The 15,224-nt window shown below is 47.6% G+C and overlaps 1 protein-coding gene across 1 annotated transcript in view; it reads right to left on the bottom strand.

The window, feature by feature from the left end:
* EVA1C (eva-1 homolog C) overlaps positions 1–14,788 on the bottom strand; it is a 43,677-nt gene extending 28,889 nt beyond the window's left edge. Inside the window, exons 1-3 of the mRNA XM_023741302.1 lie at positions 14,606–14,788; positions 11,515–11,638; positions 1,995–2,147 (exon numbers count right to left, since the gene is read on the bottom strand). Coding sequence (XP_023597070.1) covers positions 1,995–2,147; positions 11,515–11,638; positions 14,606–14,677 — 349 coding nt within the window. The 5' untranslated portion in view covers positions 14,678–14,788. The remainder of the gene's footprint in view (positions 1–1,994; positions 2,148–11,514; positions 11,639–14,605) is intronic.
* Positions 14,789–15,224: the final 436 nt, after the last annotated feature.

The following is a 15,224-nucleotide window of genomic DNA, read 5'->3' as shown; positions in this document are numbered from 1 at the left end:
CACCCAGCCACCCTGAGCACGCCGAGCCACCCTGAGCACGCTGAGCCACCCTGAGCACGCTGAGCCACCCTGAGCATGCTGGCTATGGTCTTTGAACTGGCTCTTCTCGCTACCTAAACACTTTCCCCCCAGGTACCCGCGGGCTCCTTCAAGTCTCTGCTCAGTGCGCTCCTCACTCCGTAACACTGCACCTCCTTTCCATAGGCCCTTCCCCCACCTGCTCTCCTCCTTAGCACAAATCCGTACCCACTAAGACATCTTGTTGATAGCTGCTGTCAGGCTGGCCCTGACTTATGGTACCTCCATGTACAACAGATCAGACCACGGTGCTCCACAGGGTTTTCACTGGCTGACTTTTTTTCGGAAGTAGATCGACAGGCCTTTCTTCTGAGGCTCCTGAACCGAGTGCGTTAACTGTTTGTACCACCCTGACGTACATACTAACTCACTTATTATTTGTTTCCTGGCGGGCTCCCCATCCGCTGCTGGAACCTTAGCTCCAGGAGGACACAGATTCTGTACTGGTCACTGATGACTTCCCCACGCCTAGGACAGGGCCCCGCATACAGCAGACACTCAATATCTATTTGGTGTGGGTGGTGCAAACGCTTTGTGCTTGACTACCAGCCAAAAGGTTGGCGGTTCTAACCCACCCAGAGGCACCTCAGGAGACAGGCCTGGCGATCTGCATCTGAAAGGTCACAGCCATTGAAACCCCTATGGAGAACAGTTCCACTCTGCACACACAGGGTCGCCGTGGGTCAGAATCGACTCAATGGCAACTGAAACAACAAGAACCAACCTAAAGGTTGGCGGTTCAAACTCACCCTGCGGCACCACAGAAGAAAGGCTTGGCAATCTGCTTCCATAAAGATCACAGCCAAAAAAATCCTATAAAGCAGTTCTATTCTGTAACACACTGGTCAAGATCAACTGGAGGGCAACGGGTTTGGTTTGTGGGTTTTGGTGGAATGATTGAACAACTGAGGGACTCCTGACTGTGGGGCAAAAGAGGCTCTGAGCTGGGCGTGGGGGGGCAATGGCTCCTCTCTGCCCTTGACTTCCCTTCCAGTCCACCCTTGATTTCCCTCTCTAATCCTCCCTGGACTTCCCTCTAATCTCCCCTTGTCTTCCCTCTAATCCACCTTTGAGTTCCCTCTAATAACCCCATGACTTCTCTCTTTAATCCCTCCTTGACTTCCCTTCCAGTCCATCCTTGACTTCCCTCTCTAATACCCCCTTGATTTCCCTCTAATCCACCCGTGACTTCCCTCTAATCCCCCCTTGACTTCCCTCTAATCCATCTTTGAGTTCCCTCTGATACCCCCTTGACTTCCCTAATTCACATCTGAGTTCCCTCTAATCCCCCCTTGACTTCCCTCTAATTCACATTTGAGTTCCCTCTAATCCCCCCTTGATTTCCCTCTAATCCCCCCTTGACTTCTCTCTAATTCACATCTGACTTCCCTCTAATCCACCCTTGTTCCCTCTAATCCGTCCTTGACTTCCCTCTAATCCGCCCTTGACTTCCCTCTAATCCCCCCTTGACTTCCCTCTAATCCCCCCTTGATTTCCCTCTAATACCCCCTTGATTTCCCTCTAATTCACATTTGACTTCCCTCTAATCCGCCCTTGACTTCCCTCTAATTCCCCCTTGACTTCCCTCTAATCCCCCTTGATTTCCCTCTAATCCCCCCTTGACTTCCCTCTAATACCCCCTTGACTTCCCTCTAATCCCCCGTTGACTTCCCTCTAATCCCCCCTTGACCTCCCTCTAATCCCCCCTTGACTTCCCTCTAATCCCTCCTTGATTTCCCTCTAACCCTCCTCTGACTTCTCTCTCTAGTCTCCCCTGGACTTCCCGCTAATCTGCCGTTGGCTTCCCTCTAATCCGCCCTTGACTTCACCATTGATCCAGGTACTGGTCCCTGAGGGGGTCAGGACTCTGATCCACTCAGACAGCAGCCTAGTTATAACCACATAGAAACACGTACCCACGGGGGAGAAGCGCTCTGAGTCCGAGGAGCAGATGTCCTTCTCCTGGGTCTTCCTGCCATATGTTGCTGAATAGATGTTGAGAAACTTGGATTCGTGGCAGTGCAGCTTCAGCTCCTGGTCTTCACACACGGTTTTGTTTTTGAATTCATCTGAAGCAGAAATAAAAATTGGCGACACCATCAGCTTCCCTCGGAAGAACCTGTGCGCACCCCCCAAGTCTTGGCTGCTTATCCCCCCGGGCCTGCACCCTCAGAAGGGGGAAATGGGATGGTCCTGCCCGCCATGATGTCACTGACCCTGGGAAACAAAGCCCTCCGCAGGAGGAGGTGGGTAGCAGCCTCTCCACAAGCGCACACATGGCAGAGATTATTCTAAGGTGCCAAAGGAGGGGAAATGGCAGGTTGAAGAAGGTAGAATCACTGGTGTAGGTCCTCAGTGTGGCCTGGGAAGTCTCCTTCTCTCCCCACCTGTGATTACACATTCTTTAATTGAAAGGAGCCTTTTCTCAAAGACTGGCTTGTGGTCCTGGGGCTGGGGCGCCCACACAGGTAAAGATGAACAGTTGCCTAATGAAAGCATTAAACCTTCCGGTGAGAACCGTTACACCTCACCACAAGACCCCAGCAGCTTTCTATCTTCCTCGTTTATGCATTTTAAAAGGGAGAGACAATATAAAGGCAAAAATATTTCCTTTTCTAGGAAAAGGGCGGACACCAGATACTGTGTCTGTAAAGAATCCCTCTTTTCAGAAGTATGAAAAGCGTGCCCCAAATCTGGCAATCCAGGAGCAGATGACCTCTCAGGTTGATCGCACATCCTAGGTTAGGGCAATCTGAACCTAGGACCCAGGTGAAGGTGGCACTTCGTTCCCAAAGAATTTAGGAAAAGGTTTGTTTACTCGTTTAATCCGCTTGCCATTGCAAAAATTTTTTTTGCAATGTGAGAGAGCTGACATTACAAATGCACTGCTGAAGAAAATAAGATTTTTGTTTAAAATAAAGTGTTCCACTAATAAAAAGTCTAATAACAATTTGACTTTCTAAAATAATAATAGCTAACACTTTAGACACAAAATGTCACATGTTATATGATTCTATTTACAGGGCATATTTAGAAAAGGTGAATCAATGGAGACAGAATGTAGATTAGTAGTTGTCTAGAGCTTTGGGTGGAAACAGGGAGTGACTGCAAATGGACATGAGGGAACTTCTGAGATGACGGAAATGTTTTATAACTGGACTGTGATGACAGCTGCACAACTTGGAAAATTTACTAAAAAATCATTGCATCGTACACCTAAAATGGGTGATTTTTATGCAATGTAAATTATACCTCGATTATTAAAAATATTAAACAGATTATACTGTAAACATTGTATTATACATTATAAATGTTAAAATAATATTTAAAGATATTTTAAAAGTAATAATAGCTAACATTTATTGAAGGAGCCCTGGTGGCACAATGGTTAAGCACTAGGCTGCAAACTAAAAGGTTGGCAGTTCAAACCCACGCAGCAGCTCTTTGGGAGAAAAAAACCTGGCGATCTGCTCTCATAAAGATTACAGTCCAGAAAATCCTACGGGGCAGTTCTACTCTGTCACAATGGGTTCTTATGGGTCAAAAATAGAATTGATGGCACCTAACAACAACAACACTTATTGAGGGATCATTGGTCGTTCAGTGGTAGACTTCTCCCCGCCTCCATGGAGGAGACCTGGGTTTGATTTGGAGCCAGTATACATCATGCACAGCCACCACCCATCTGTCAGTGGAGGCTTGCATATTGCTACGATGCTGAACAGGTTTGTGAATCTTCCAGACTAAGAAGGGCTAGGAGGAAAGACCCGGTGATCTACTTCTGAAAATCAGCCACGAAAACCCTGTGGATCACAATGGTTTGATCCCGCTGTGCGTGAGTCACCATGAGTGGGGGGCCGACTCGATGCCAGCTAACAGCAGCCACTTATCGAGCAGTTCCTCTGTACCAGGCACGTTCTAAGAGCGTTAATGTGTAAATATAGTTACTACTCAGACCAGGCCCCTGCGAACTAACAATGTGCACACTGGATTTTTAAAAACTGTTTATAGGAGTCCTTTACATACTCTGGACGCTAACTTTTGTCTCTTAAATGTCATGAATATCTTCTGGCCTGTCATTTATCTTAAACGTTTTAAAATAAAAACCAAGCAAAATATAACGTGGACCACGGTCATTGATTCGCATGTGTTGTGCCCCCTCCCCAGTCCAGCCTTCTGAAAAGAATCAAAACCCAAACCCCACTCCTTCAAGTCAATTCCGACTCATAGCCACCCTATAGGACAGAGTAGAACTGCCCCATAGGGTTTCCAAGGCTGTCACCTTTACAGAAGCAGGCTGCCACATCTTTCTCCCACAGAGCGGCTGGTCGGTTTGAGTCCCTGACATGTCGGTTAGCAGCCAAGCACTTTAATCACTGTGCCACCAGCGCTCCTTTTGAAAAGAAAGTCATGAAAAAATGTGGGCCCCAATCCATCACCCTCTGCCCTGGTTTTTCCTACTCTGAAATGGCAACCACTCAGCCAACAGGCACATCTTCCAGCCAAAGAAGCACCCAAGTCTACAGCAAACAAGAGCCAACCTGACGGAGCTGCTCGGGTTGTCTGGTGTCATGGACTGAATTGTGTTCCCCAAAAATATGTGTCAACTTGGTTAGGTCATGATTCCCAGAACTGTGTGGTTGTCCTCCATTTTGTGGTTGATATAATTATCCTATGTGTTGTAAATCCTAATCTTTACCTGTGGTTAATGAGGCAGGATTAGATAATGTTAAAGAGGATTAAGGGGGGATGTAACACCCTTACTCAAGTCACAACCCTGATCCAATGTAAAGGGAGTTTCCCTGGGGTGTGGCCTGCATCACCTTTTATCTTACAAGAGATCAAAGGAAAGGGAAGCAAGCAGAAAGTTAGAGACTTCCTACTGTCAAGAAAGAAGACCAGGAAGACTTGTCCTTTGGACCTGGGGTCCCTGCACTGAGAAGCTCCTCAACCAGGAGAAGACTGATGACAAGGACCTCCCCCCGGAGCCAACAGAGAAGAGAAAGCCTTCCCTTGGAGCTGACACCCTGAATTTGGACTTGTAGCCTACTAGATTGTGGAGAATAAATTTCTCTTTGTTAAAGCCACCCGCTTGTGGTATTTCCATTATAGCAGCACTAGATGCCTGAGACATCTGGCCTGCCTGGGACAGGAAGGGAAGACTGCAGAGAGGGAAGGTGAACTAGCCCGTCAGCCACCTTTATTTCTTTCACTCATTCATGTTTTCCTTCCATTTTTCTCTCCTGGATTGGGGTGCAGGATAATCCCGGGTCCCTGATACACCTCAAGTTAATGTTTTTCAGACTGTGAGTTGGGGGCTCGCGGGTGGATCATGGAGGACAGTGGTGGTTCCGTGGCAGAATTCTCTCCTTCCATGTGGGAGGGTCGGGTCCTATTCCCGGCCAATGCGCCTCACGCGCAGCCACCACCTGTCTGTCAGGGGAGGTAGGCGTGTTACTATGATGCTGAGCAGGTTTTAGCAGCGCTTCCAGACTAAGAAGGACTAGGAAGAAAGGTCTGGCAATCTCCTTTGGAAAATCAGCAGAAGAAAACCCCATGGCACACAATGGTACAATCTGCAAGCAATCATGCGGATGGCGGAGGACCGGGCAGCGTTTTGTTTCGTTGTGCATGGAACTGTCGTGGGTCCGGGCTGACTGGATGGCCGCTAATGACAACAAAGTGGGTGATGAAATCAATTTAGCGAGTCAAGACCAGCAGTTTGAAAAAAATAAAAAGACTAGAATAGTTTAGAAAACATCCAAGTGCATCACATGGAGAAAGAATAAACATCGCTTTGTAATTAAAAATAAACACTCGTTTTCCAGTTGTGTGCACGGGCATGCGTGTTACTTTGGGTCAAAATGTAAAATGCTTTTCTTACTCTGGGTTGCCATCAAAAATGTTTCAAAGCCCCTGCCTTCAGCCTTCCCGAAAGGTGTCAGCAGACACACCAGGGCCACGCTGGCTGACTGGGCCTTCAGATCCTGGACTCAGTGAGCACAAGCCCTAGCTTAAAACACAAAAGAAAATAATTTCCAAAGGTAAACCCCATCTTTCTGTAACCTGCAAATTCCTATGCTTTTCTGTCAAAACCAGAGAAGCAGCTGAGAGGCCAAACTTCTGGACTGAAGGAAGGAAAGGTTTTGAGGATCTCAAGACTACAGTCAGCTTTGGGGCTGGTAGGCCTTGGCACTGTGCTTTTTCGGTCTTGCTATTTTTTTACATTTTTTTGTTGTAAAAATATAAAGAACACATTTGCCAATTCAACGTTTTTCATGTGCACAATTCAATAAAACCAATCACATCGATCACTTGCGACCATTACCAGGGCCAGTCGCCCAGGTACCGTCCTTCAGTATGCGATGACGGCCCCTCAAGGTTAGCGCAAGCAGCAGGGCAGAAGCCAGGTTACAGGCGCGTCCCCACCCGCTCCATTATCATGGTGTGCACCTGGAGCCGTCGCGAGGGCAACTCGAGCAGTGGCTGAGCACAACGCGGACGACGCCCTCCGCACACTTACTGGGGTTGTAATGTAACAGCAGACACTTAGCGCCAAGAAAAGTTTTGTTTTCTTTTTCTAAATAAAAAGAGGCACTGAGTCTGACCCTGCACTGGAGGTTTGACTCTCTGTTGAGTCACATCCGCACCGGCATCAGCTTTTCGGTGCTGTGTGTTTGTAGGTCTAAATCCCATCCACACTGAAAGCACGCTTCCAACAGCATTTGCAAGTAGTTAGAATGCCTTCCAGTCGCAGAGCTAGCCGAAAGGGAGGGCGGGCGGACGGCAGGACGTAAAACAAGCCTTATCTCAGCAAACTGGACGCTTTTTTTAAAAATAGGAATGGTTTCTTTTTAAAATCGGAATTTTTAAAAATTAGAAGAGTTTTTAAGAAACATCAGGGAATGCATTGATTAGCCACATTCCTTTGATTTATTCAAGCCTATTTATAAAAGGTAGCCTCGCTGCCAGCAAAACTCACCCAGAGTAACAGAAGCCCTGTACATAAGGCCTCCAGATTCCAGCGGCCCGGCTGCCGTGATGCTGTCCCCAGCCAGTGGGCAGATCACCTCCTGGAACGGAGGGGCCTGTGAGTGTCACATTATGTCCGTGCGGTTACTGTTGTGTGCTGAGTCCCTTGGGGCTTTGGTGTCTTAGTTATGTAGTGCTGCTATAACAGGAATACAAGAAATTTACCTTCTCACAGTTGAGGAGGCTAGAAGTCTGAATCCAGGGCGCTGGCTCTAGGGAAAGGCTTTCTCCTTCTGTCGGCTCTAGAGAGGAGTCCATGTTTCTTCTGAGCTTCTGCTTCACGTGGCTTGGCCTCTCTCTTCCCCCGTCTCTGCTTGCTTTGCTCGCTTGTTCAACCTCTTTTATATCTCAAAAGAGATTGACTCAAGACACACCCTACACTACTCCTGCCTCATTCACATAACAGAGACAGCCCATTCGAGGTATACCCTAAAAAACTCATTCCCATGGAGTCATTCCAGCTCACAGTGACCCTACAGGACAGAGTAGAACTGCCCCACAGGGTTTCCAAGGCTGCCATCTTTCCAGAAGCAGACTGCCTCATCTTTCTCCCCAGGAGCAGATGGTGGATTCAAACCGATGACCTTTCAGTTAGCAGCTGAGTGCTTAACACTGTGTCATAGGGGTTAGGATTTACAACACATATTTTTAGAAGACACAATTCAATCCATAACGTTTGGGAAGGTGCTGATTCACTGTTACTGAAAAGTGATGTTTCTGGGTTCTGGGACTGACAGAATCGCTACTTTCCTTAGAGGACTGGAATTGTTCAGAGCTGGGTTAGAGTTCTCACTGGTGTCAGATTGGGAAACGTGCTGGCAGTCTTCCAGAAGGGGGTCACCAACACTCACATGGTTTGAGATGGAGAGTGGCAGGAGCTGGGTGAAGACAGGACCACAACTCTGCTTCAAACGACAAAACTCGTCCTCCGAACTCTCCCAGTTACAGAGTTTCGGGGTCACCCGACTCCTTTTCCTAAAGCAGATCTCCATTTGCCTATCAGCAGCGGCCATTCAAAGGTGGGCCGTGGCGGTGGTCTGCAGTCACAGGAGTTATTTTATTACTGACACTGTTGATAATTGCCAGTGCATGGTGATATTAAAATGCAGACAGACATTTAGTCACCTTTACTGTGTTTTCAAACTCCCTAGAGACAATGCCTCCTGATATTGCCTGCCACCAAGGCAGACCACTCCCATTGGCTTCCTCCCACCCTCAAAAAATCCCAATCAGTTGCCGTCCAGTCAATGCTGACTCACAGCGACCTCGTGTGTATCACAGTAGAACTATGCTCCATCGGGTTTTTAATCGCTGGTTTTTGGAAAGCAGATTGCCAGGCCTTTCTTCTGAGGCACCTCTGGGTGGACTCAAACCAACAGACTTTTGGTTAGCAGCCAAGCACAGTAATTGTTTGCACCACCCGGGGACCTCCCTGTGTTATGGATTGAACTGTGTCCCCCAAAAATGTGTGTCAACTTGGCTAGGCCATGATCTCCAGTATTGTGTGGTTGTCCATCCTTTGGTCATCTGATGTGATTGTCCTATGTGCTGTAAATCCTACCTCTATGATGTTAATGAGGCAGGATTAGAGGCAGTTATGTGAATGAGTCGGGACTCAATCTATAGGATTAGGTTGTATCTTGAATCAATCTCCTTTGAGACATAAAAGAGAAAAGTGAGCAGCGAGGAGAGGGACCTCATACCACCAAGGAAGAAGTGCCAGGAGTGGAGTGCGTCCTTTGCACCCAGGGTCCCTGTGCTGAGAAGCTCCTAGACCAGGGGAAGATTGATGACAAGGACCTTCCCCTAGAGCCCACAGAGAGAGGGAGGATTTCCCTGGACCTGACTCCCAGAATTCCGACTTCTAGCCTCCTAGACTGGGAGACAGTAAATTTCTGTTTGTTACAGCCATCCACTTGTGGTGTTTCTGTTACAGCAGCACTAGATGACTAAGACACCCTCCCACCCTGCCCTTGGTAAATTATGGCCTCTCAGTCATTCACACCTTTATGAGAATTACATTAATCTGCTTATTGGAATAATAGCTACTAATTACTAAGCTCCCCCCGTGACATACATATGGTATTTTTACAGTCTTCACAAGAGCCCTATGTGGAAGGTGCACTGTGTCCATCCTACAGTTGAGTCCTGGAGGCGCCACAAGGCTCCCTAAACTGCCCAAGGTCACACAGCAGCTATGCAGCAAAACGGGATATGAACTGAGAACTTCCTGAATCCAAAGTCTTGCTGAAACCAGAACTCCCCAAAGGGATGAGATTTGGAGCAGCGGCACAGCAAGGTGCAAATCTGGGAAAGGCAGGTCCTAAGGGGTTGGCTGGAGTCTTTGGCTGGCACAAATCGTTCACTCACTCGGCTGCTGACCAAAAGTTGGGAGGTTCGCGTCCACCCAGAGGCACCTCAGAAGAAAGGCCTGATAATCTAACTCTGAAAAATCAGCCATTGAAAATACTATGGATAGATGGGTAGCTCCTGTCCAGAGGCAAGATGAGAAGGCAGAGAGGGACAGGAGCTGGTTGAATGGACACGGGAAATCCGGGCTGGAAAGGAGGAGTGTGCTGTCACAGTATAGGGAGAGCATCTAGGGTCACATAGCAATGTGCATATAAATTTTTCTATGAGAAACTGACTTGAACTGTAAACTTTCACTTAAAGCACAATAAAAGAATTAAAAAAAATAAAAAGGTTAACTGCAAAAACCCTATGGAGCACAGCTCTACTCTGACACACATGGGGTTGCCATGACTTGGAATCAGCTCAACGGCAACTGACTTTTTTTTTTTTTTTTTTTTTGGTTTAGTGAGGACTGCTGGTAAAATAGCTTTCCAAAAAGCCAACCAACCAACCAACCGTGATTTGCAGTGTTTGCCAGTTCCCCCGGTGTAAATATTCCCATTACAGCTGATTTCATTGAATGTAGATGGACCTGGGGGATTTAAAACATCATCATTCCTCACAGTCTTGGTCAAATGTTTTTGCTATATTTTCTTTTCAACAAGTTTTTTTTTTTTTTTCTTCTTCTTTTGAGAATTACTAGTAACGCTAATGCCACAATTACCTACAATTTCTCTCAGGCAGACCCTCTACACCTAGAAGTGGACCCACCTGCTGAATTATTTGTGGCCTGCAGAGGGCTAATCTCTCACAAAACTGGTGTGCATTAGAAATGGCGGAAGACAACAGGGCAAAGTGCAAGAATCAGAATGAAAGAGATCGCTCCCGCCCGTCCTCTTTCTTTCTTGTCCCTGGCTGGTGCAAACGGTGAACGGGCTCAGCTGCTAACGGAAAGGTTGTAGGTTTGAGTCCATTCAGAGGCTTCTTGGAAGAAAGCCCTGGTGATCTACTTCCAAAACATCAGCCACTGGAAACCCGGTGGAGCACAGTTCCACCCCGACACACACGGGGGCGCTGTGAGTCCGAGGCGACTCAACGGCACCCGTTATAGTTTCCCAGGAGTGCCGCAGATTGGCGACTCAGAACGACAGAAATTTATTGTCTCCCAGTTCTGGAGGCTAAAAGCCCGCATCCAGAGCGTCAACAGGCCATGCTGTCTCTGGAGGCTCTAGGAAGATTCTTGCCTGCCTCTCTTAGGCTCAGGTGTGTCTGGCTGGGAGCTGCAGCAAACTCCAGTCTCCGCCTCTGACATCCCAGGGCCATGTCTCCTCTATGTCTGTCTCTTCTCTTTACTAAGGACGCAGCTCAGGTTGCATCAGCCCCGCCCGACTCCAGTACGACCGCATGTTAACCTGACTGATAACATCTTCAAAGACCCTATTTCCAAACACGGTCCCATTCACAGGTACGGGGAGTCAGAACTTCAACATACCTTTTTGGGAGACACAATTCAATCTATAACACACCGGTACAGGAGCCCTTGCTGTAGACGAAAGTGGCAAGAAGCTAGTGTACAGAGATCTGAAGTGGTGGCCCAGCTGGCAAACCTTGGGGCTGACCCTCTCAGCAAAACGGGCAGCCCTTCAGGTGGGGTCGGCCTCCTAAAAAGATTTCCTCTGAAAAGGAGACCTAGTTCCTCATTTGAGGGAAAGCCACCAGTTCTCACCACCTCGGTATCTTTTAGCATCTGTACAACTGAGTTTTACTTAGGGAGAATTTTTTAAATTCAGAGATTTGTAAGAACATGAATGTGCACATGTGGGTACACACACATATTCACACACACATTCACACACACATACACTTACATATTCACAAACACACACACATTCACACACACACATACGCCAGGTGAGGACGGGGTCCCGACTCTATTAACAAGGGTTTCAAAGTTGGACAAATGCCGACTGGCAGAAAATTTTCATCCTAAGTATGAACGAAACCGAGAACCCACACCCCCAAACGCACTGTTCCCCCACCAAAATTACTTACTAGGTTGGCATTTAAAGGAGACCAGGAGATATTTACTGCTTCCTGGGCAAAGGTCAGGTCCAAAAATACGGCTATTGACCAGGAAGTGGCAGGCCCGCTGGTTCTGGCACTCATCCAGGACCTTCTAAAACGAGGGGTAGAAAAGGGACAGACGTGAAAAACGCACACAGTGTCCGAGAGACCCCAAACCCAGGTGCTTTGAGGGAAGGGCCGCCTCCCTGCCTGGCCAAGGTTCACACAGAGAACCTTCCAGATGCTCTGGGCCGTGTCTGAGGTGAAAGCACCTACGTGTGTGACCAGGTTGCCTCCCATCATCTCCCTGCTCTTTCCCAAAGGAAGAAACCAGCTCCAAGGGCAGCAGGCTCCCGTCAGAAAACCAACCTCCTATCAGCCTCGACTGGCACCACTAAAATACTTCTGACGAAAGCTCGGCATTGTGTCGGCTCCTGGGGACACAGGCGTGATCAGACAACTGCAGGATGTGGGGCTGGCAGGGACTTCGAGGTCCCTTTAAGAGAAGTTCCTCACTTTAAAGCTGAGAGAACTGTGGGAGTCAGGGTTCCTCATCATGGCTCCTCAGCCTTAGAAACGGCCCACACAGGCTACAGGAGAGCTCAGCATCTGGGGGAGGACTTCGGGACACACACCCTTTCCAGCTTTTCCTCTTTTGACCCACCACACAGGCAAATAAATAATAATATAAAGGCTGGTCCACACCCTCACCAAATTCAAGGGTACAGGGCCCAAGTCTTCCTTGTGGAGCAACATTCTTCGTGAAATACTCAGACTCTCTAAGGCATTTGGCTTAAAAGTTTTCTTTCAAATCTCTCTTATCTCTCCTGATTTTTTCCAGGCAACTCTCATTTGTTATGGAATCTGCTCTGTGGAAGTTCACAGAATAACCTACCCTGGGCCACAGAAAAACCCGGCGTTTCTCTGTTGTTCTCTCACTTCCGGATTTCCAAACAGAACATGCCCTGCCCGCGATAAACACAGAGGTCCCAGACTTGGTTCCCGTAAAAAGAACACCAAGTGTAGTGAAAACTCTCCCAGGAATCTAGTTGCTACTTTGGGGCTGGATTTACCTCAGATCCACGAGCCTCCCTGAATCACCACATTCTCACAGAAGCTCATGGAACATCTCCCTGAAGGAATCACTCATCACCTCAGATGTGGACCCTGAGAGACCCCAGGAGGCACAGCTTGCAGATGACTGCACATGACCAGTGACCAGGGGTCAAGGTTATAAGACTCAGCCCTCAGGTGTCCCCAGAGGGCGCTACACATTACAGCTTCTGAGAGGAGACCCAGGCAGTGCTGTTCCTAACTGTGCTACGAGCTGGGGAATGCTGAGAGGGGCACTTCCTGTGGACATTCAGTCACGGGCTGGATCAACGGAGGTTCTCCTGTGTGCACATCAACTTGTCCTCTCCCTAAGCTAGGCAACCATCCCCTGAGGAAACATCTTGCCTTGGCCCCCAAAGCAGTTTAAAAGACACGATGTAAAGACTCTCTTGATCTCTGGATGAAAGAGCAAGGTGAGGGATGTTTCTGGCAAACAAACCCTCCAAACAACGTCAGAATTATGTTCACAAATGCTAACTTGTCGGCCTGGTTATGGAATATCTTCTTCCCTCAGGGCTGCCTGGCAGAGGCAGGCATCCATGGTGGAGGGTGAGGGGCGGTGCCATTCTTTGGAGCTCTGGGTGCCAGGAGTTCATACTTTCCCAAAGGAGGCACTTCTGCCCTTTTGGCACTGGCCCAACATTTTGTTTGTGCACCTCAAAGGGCAGCAGATGCCTGGGGACCAGGGATGGGTGGGCTGGGCACTTGGGGTGAGGGACGGGGGAGGCCAACAGGGAAATGACTCTGGGGTGGCGCCAAGGGAGAAGGATTGGGGGTAGGGTGGGACGCACAAGGAAAGTAGTGGCTTGCTTCCAGAAAAAAAGAAGTTGTTTCTCCATAGGGTATGGAAACCACAATTCCAATTAACTCAAATATATTTGTTTGGGCTACTCAATTGGTGTTTTTACCTATAACGTGACTACCTACTGACACGAAAGCCATAAATAGTATAAGAAATGTAAAGATCCTGACATTGCCATTATTTTTTTTTGCTTTCTGTCTTTAGGCCATAGAGAGAGCTACACAGCAACGAAGCTAACTCTCTTTCTCCGTACTCCTCCTGGGAAATGTAGCTTTACCCTCCTTTCCTATGGCTTACAAAATCAAGTGGACTTCTGATTTGCCACCTGCTCTAACCACCCTACTTCAACATATTCAATGGAACTTTGGAGGCATTAAAAAAATCCAAAGCCAACTGACCCAGTAATCTTGGCCAACTAATGATTAATATTGAAGTTCCGGAGGGAAAGGGAAGTAAACGTTGCTTGGATAACTGGAGTGGTCTAAACGATTTTCCATCACCGAGACATTAGTTATGACCTCCTCCTATACCAACTCTTTCCCTAAATATACAACTCCAAAAAAAAAGAATGACTTAGATCTCCTCTCTCCTCCCAATTTCTTGTACTATCCAGTAGAAAGACCAATCAACAAAGACCATCCAAAATAGCTCCCAAAGAGAATAACGTGGTTATCTACAACTGGAGAAGCAAACCATAAAAAAAAAAAAAAAAACCTAAAAGACAATTATCAATATTTTTCCTCTTTAAGTACATTCTCTAAGAAGCTGGTCATGACCTCAGATGTCTGCCTCACAGAGATACTTGTGGTTTGCACTAAAGAATCCACAGCCTTCCTTTTGTATTAGGGTTTTGATAGGAGATGTGGGCCTGCAGGCTGAAGCCCAACAAGACTGTACTAACAAGTATGTCTGTGAATAAATCCATATTGCAAGGGTATTAAGGGAGTTCTACAATAAATAAGGATTCTACTACAACTTGTTTGGTAAAGAATCCTTCTAAGAAGCAAGTAATAGCTCACCTGCAGAACTTCTGATTTGTATACATTGGGATTTATGAGTCAGGTTTGCTCTGAGTGAGCTATATAATCACAAATACATACATACACGGAGAGAGAGAGAGTTGAGACCATTTTATCATCTTAAAACATCTACAAGAGGCAATACCTGCAGTGTGGTGGATGCCACACAGGTTAGGCTGTCTTTCCTCTGGGCTGCAGGCTGCTGGGAGTTACACATTTGGTCACCTTGCCCATAAAATGCTGACTGGACACTTATCGTAGAATGCCGAGGACACTGGAGATTCAAGCGGTCCCCATCGCAGGCATAGGCGGTGTGGTTTTGCAGGAGTTTGGTTAGGTAACCTGGAAAATATTCAGCTGTGTAAAAATGGTGTCATGGTGTCCTTGGACCTCCTCGTCTAACTTTACAAGGAGGGAGGAGAATCATTAGCAGCAGCAACAGGCCAAGGCTGATTCCTAGGAGGTGAAGGTCAGACATACCTCCTCTCGCCAACTTTTTTACCAATTCTGACACCAGCCATCCCTCCCATGGCACTCTCTATTTCTCTGCTGATTTAGATAATTTGTTGCCATGGCCACACAGAACTCACAGACAATACTCATGATTATGGGGTTTATTAGGGAAGTAACAGGTTACAATTCAGGGTCAGGAACAACTCAGAATACAGTTCTTCGGTCAGACAGCTTCTAGGCCATGCCCACAGGTAGGCCTCTCTCGTGGCCCCTCGGCCCCGCAGTCCCTGGGGCCTCGTGGGCCTCATGGG

This window comes from Trichechus manatus, unplaced genomic scaffold, assembly GCF_000243295.1.
Source record: "Trichechus manatus latirostris isolate Lorelei unplaced genomic scaffold, TriManLat1.0 scaffold00177, whole genome shotgun sequence".
Lineage (NCBI taxonomy): Eukaryota > Metazoa > Chordata > Mammalia > Sirenia > Trichechidae > Trichechus > Trichechus manatus.
The sequence above is the reverse complement of the archived record's forward strand: the minus strand, read 5'-3'. Positions and strand labels throughout refer to the sequence as shown.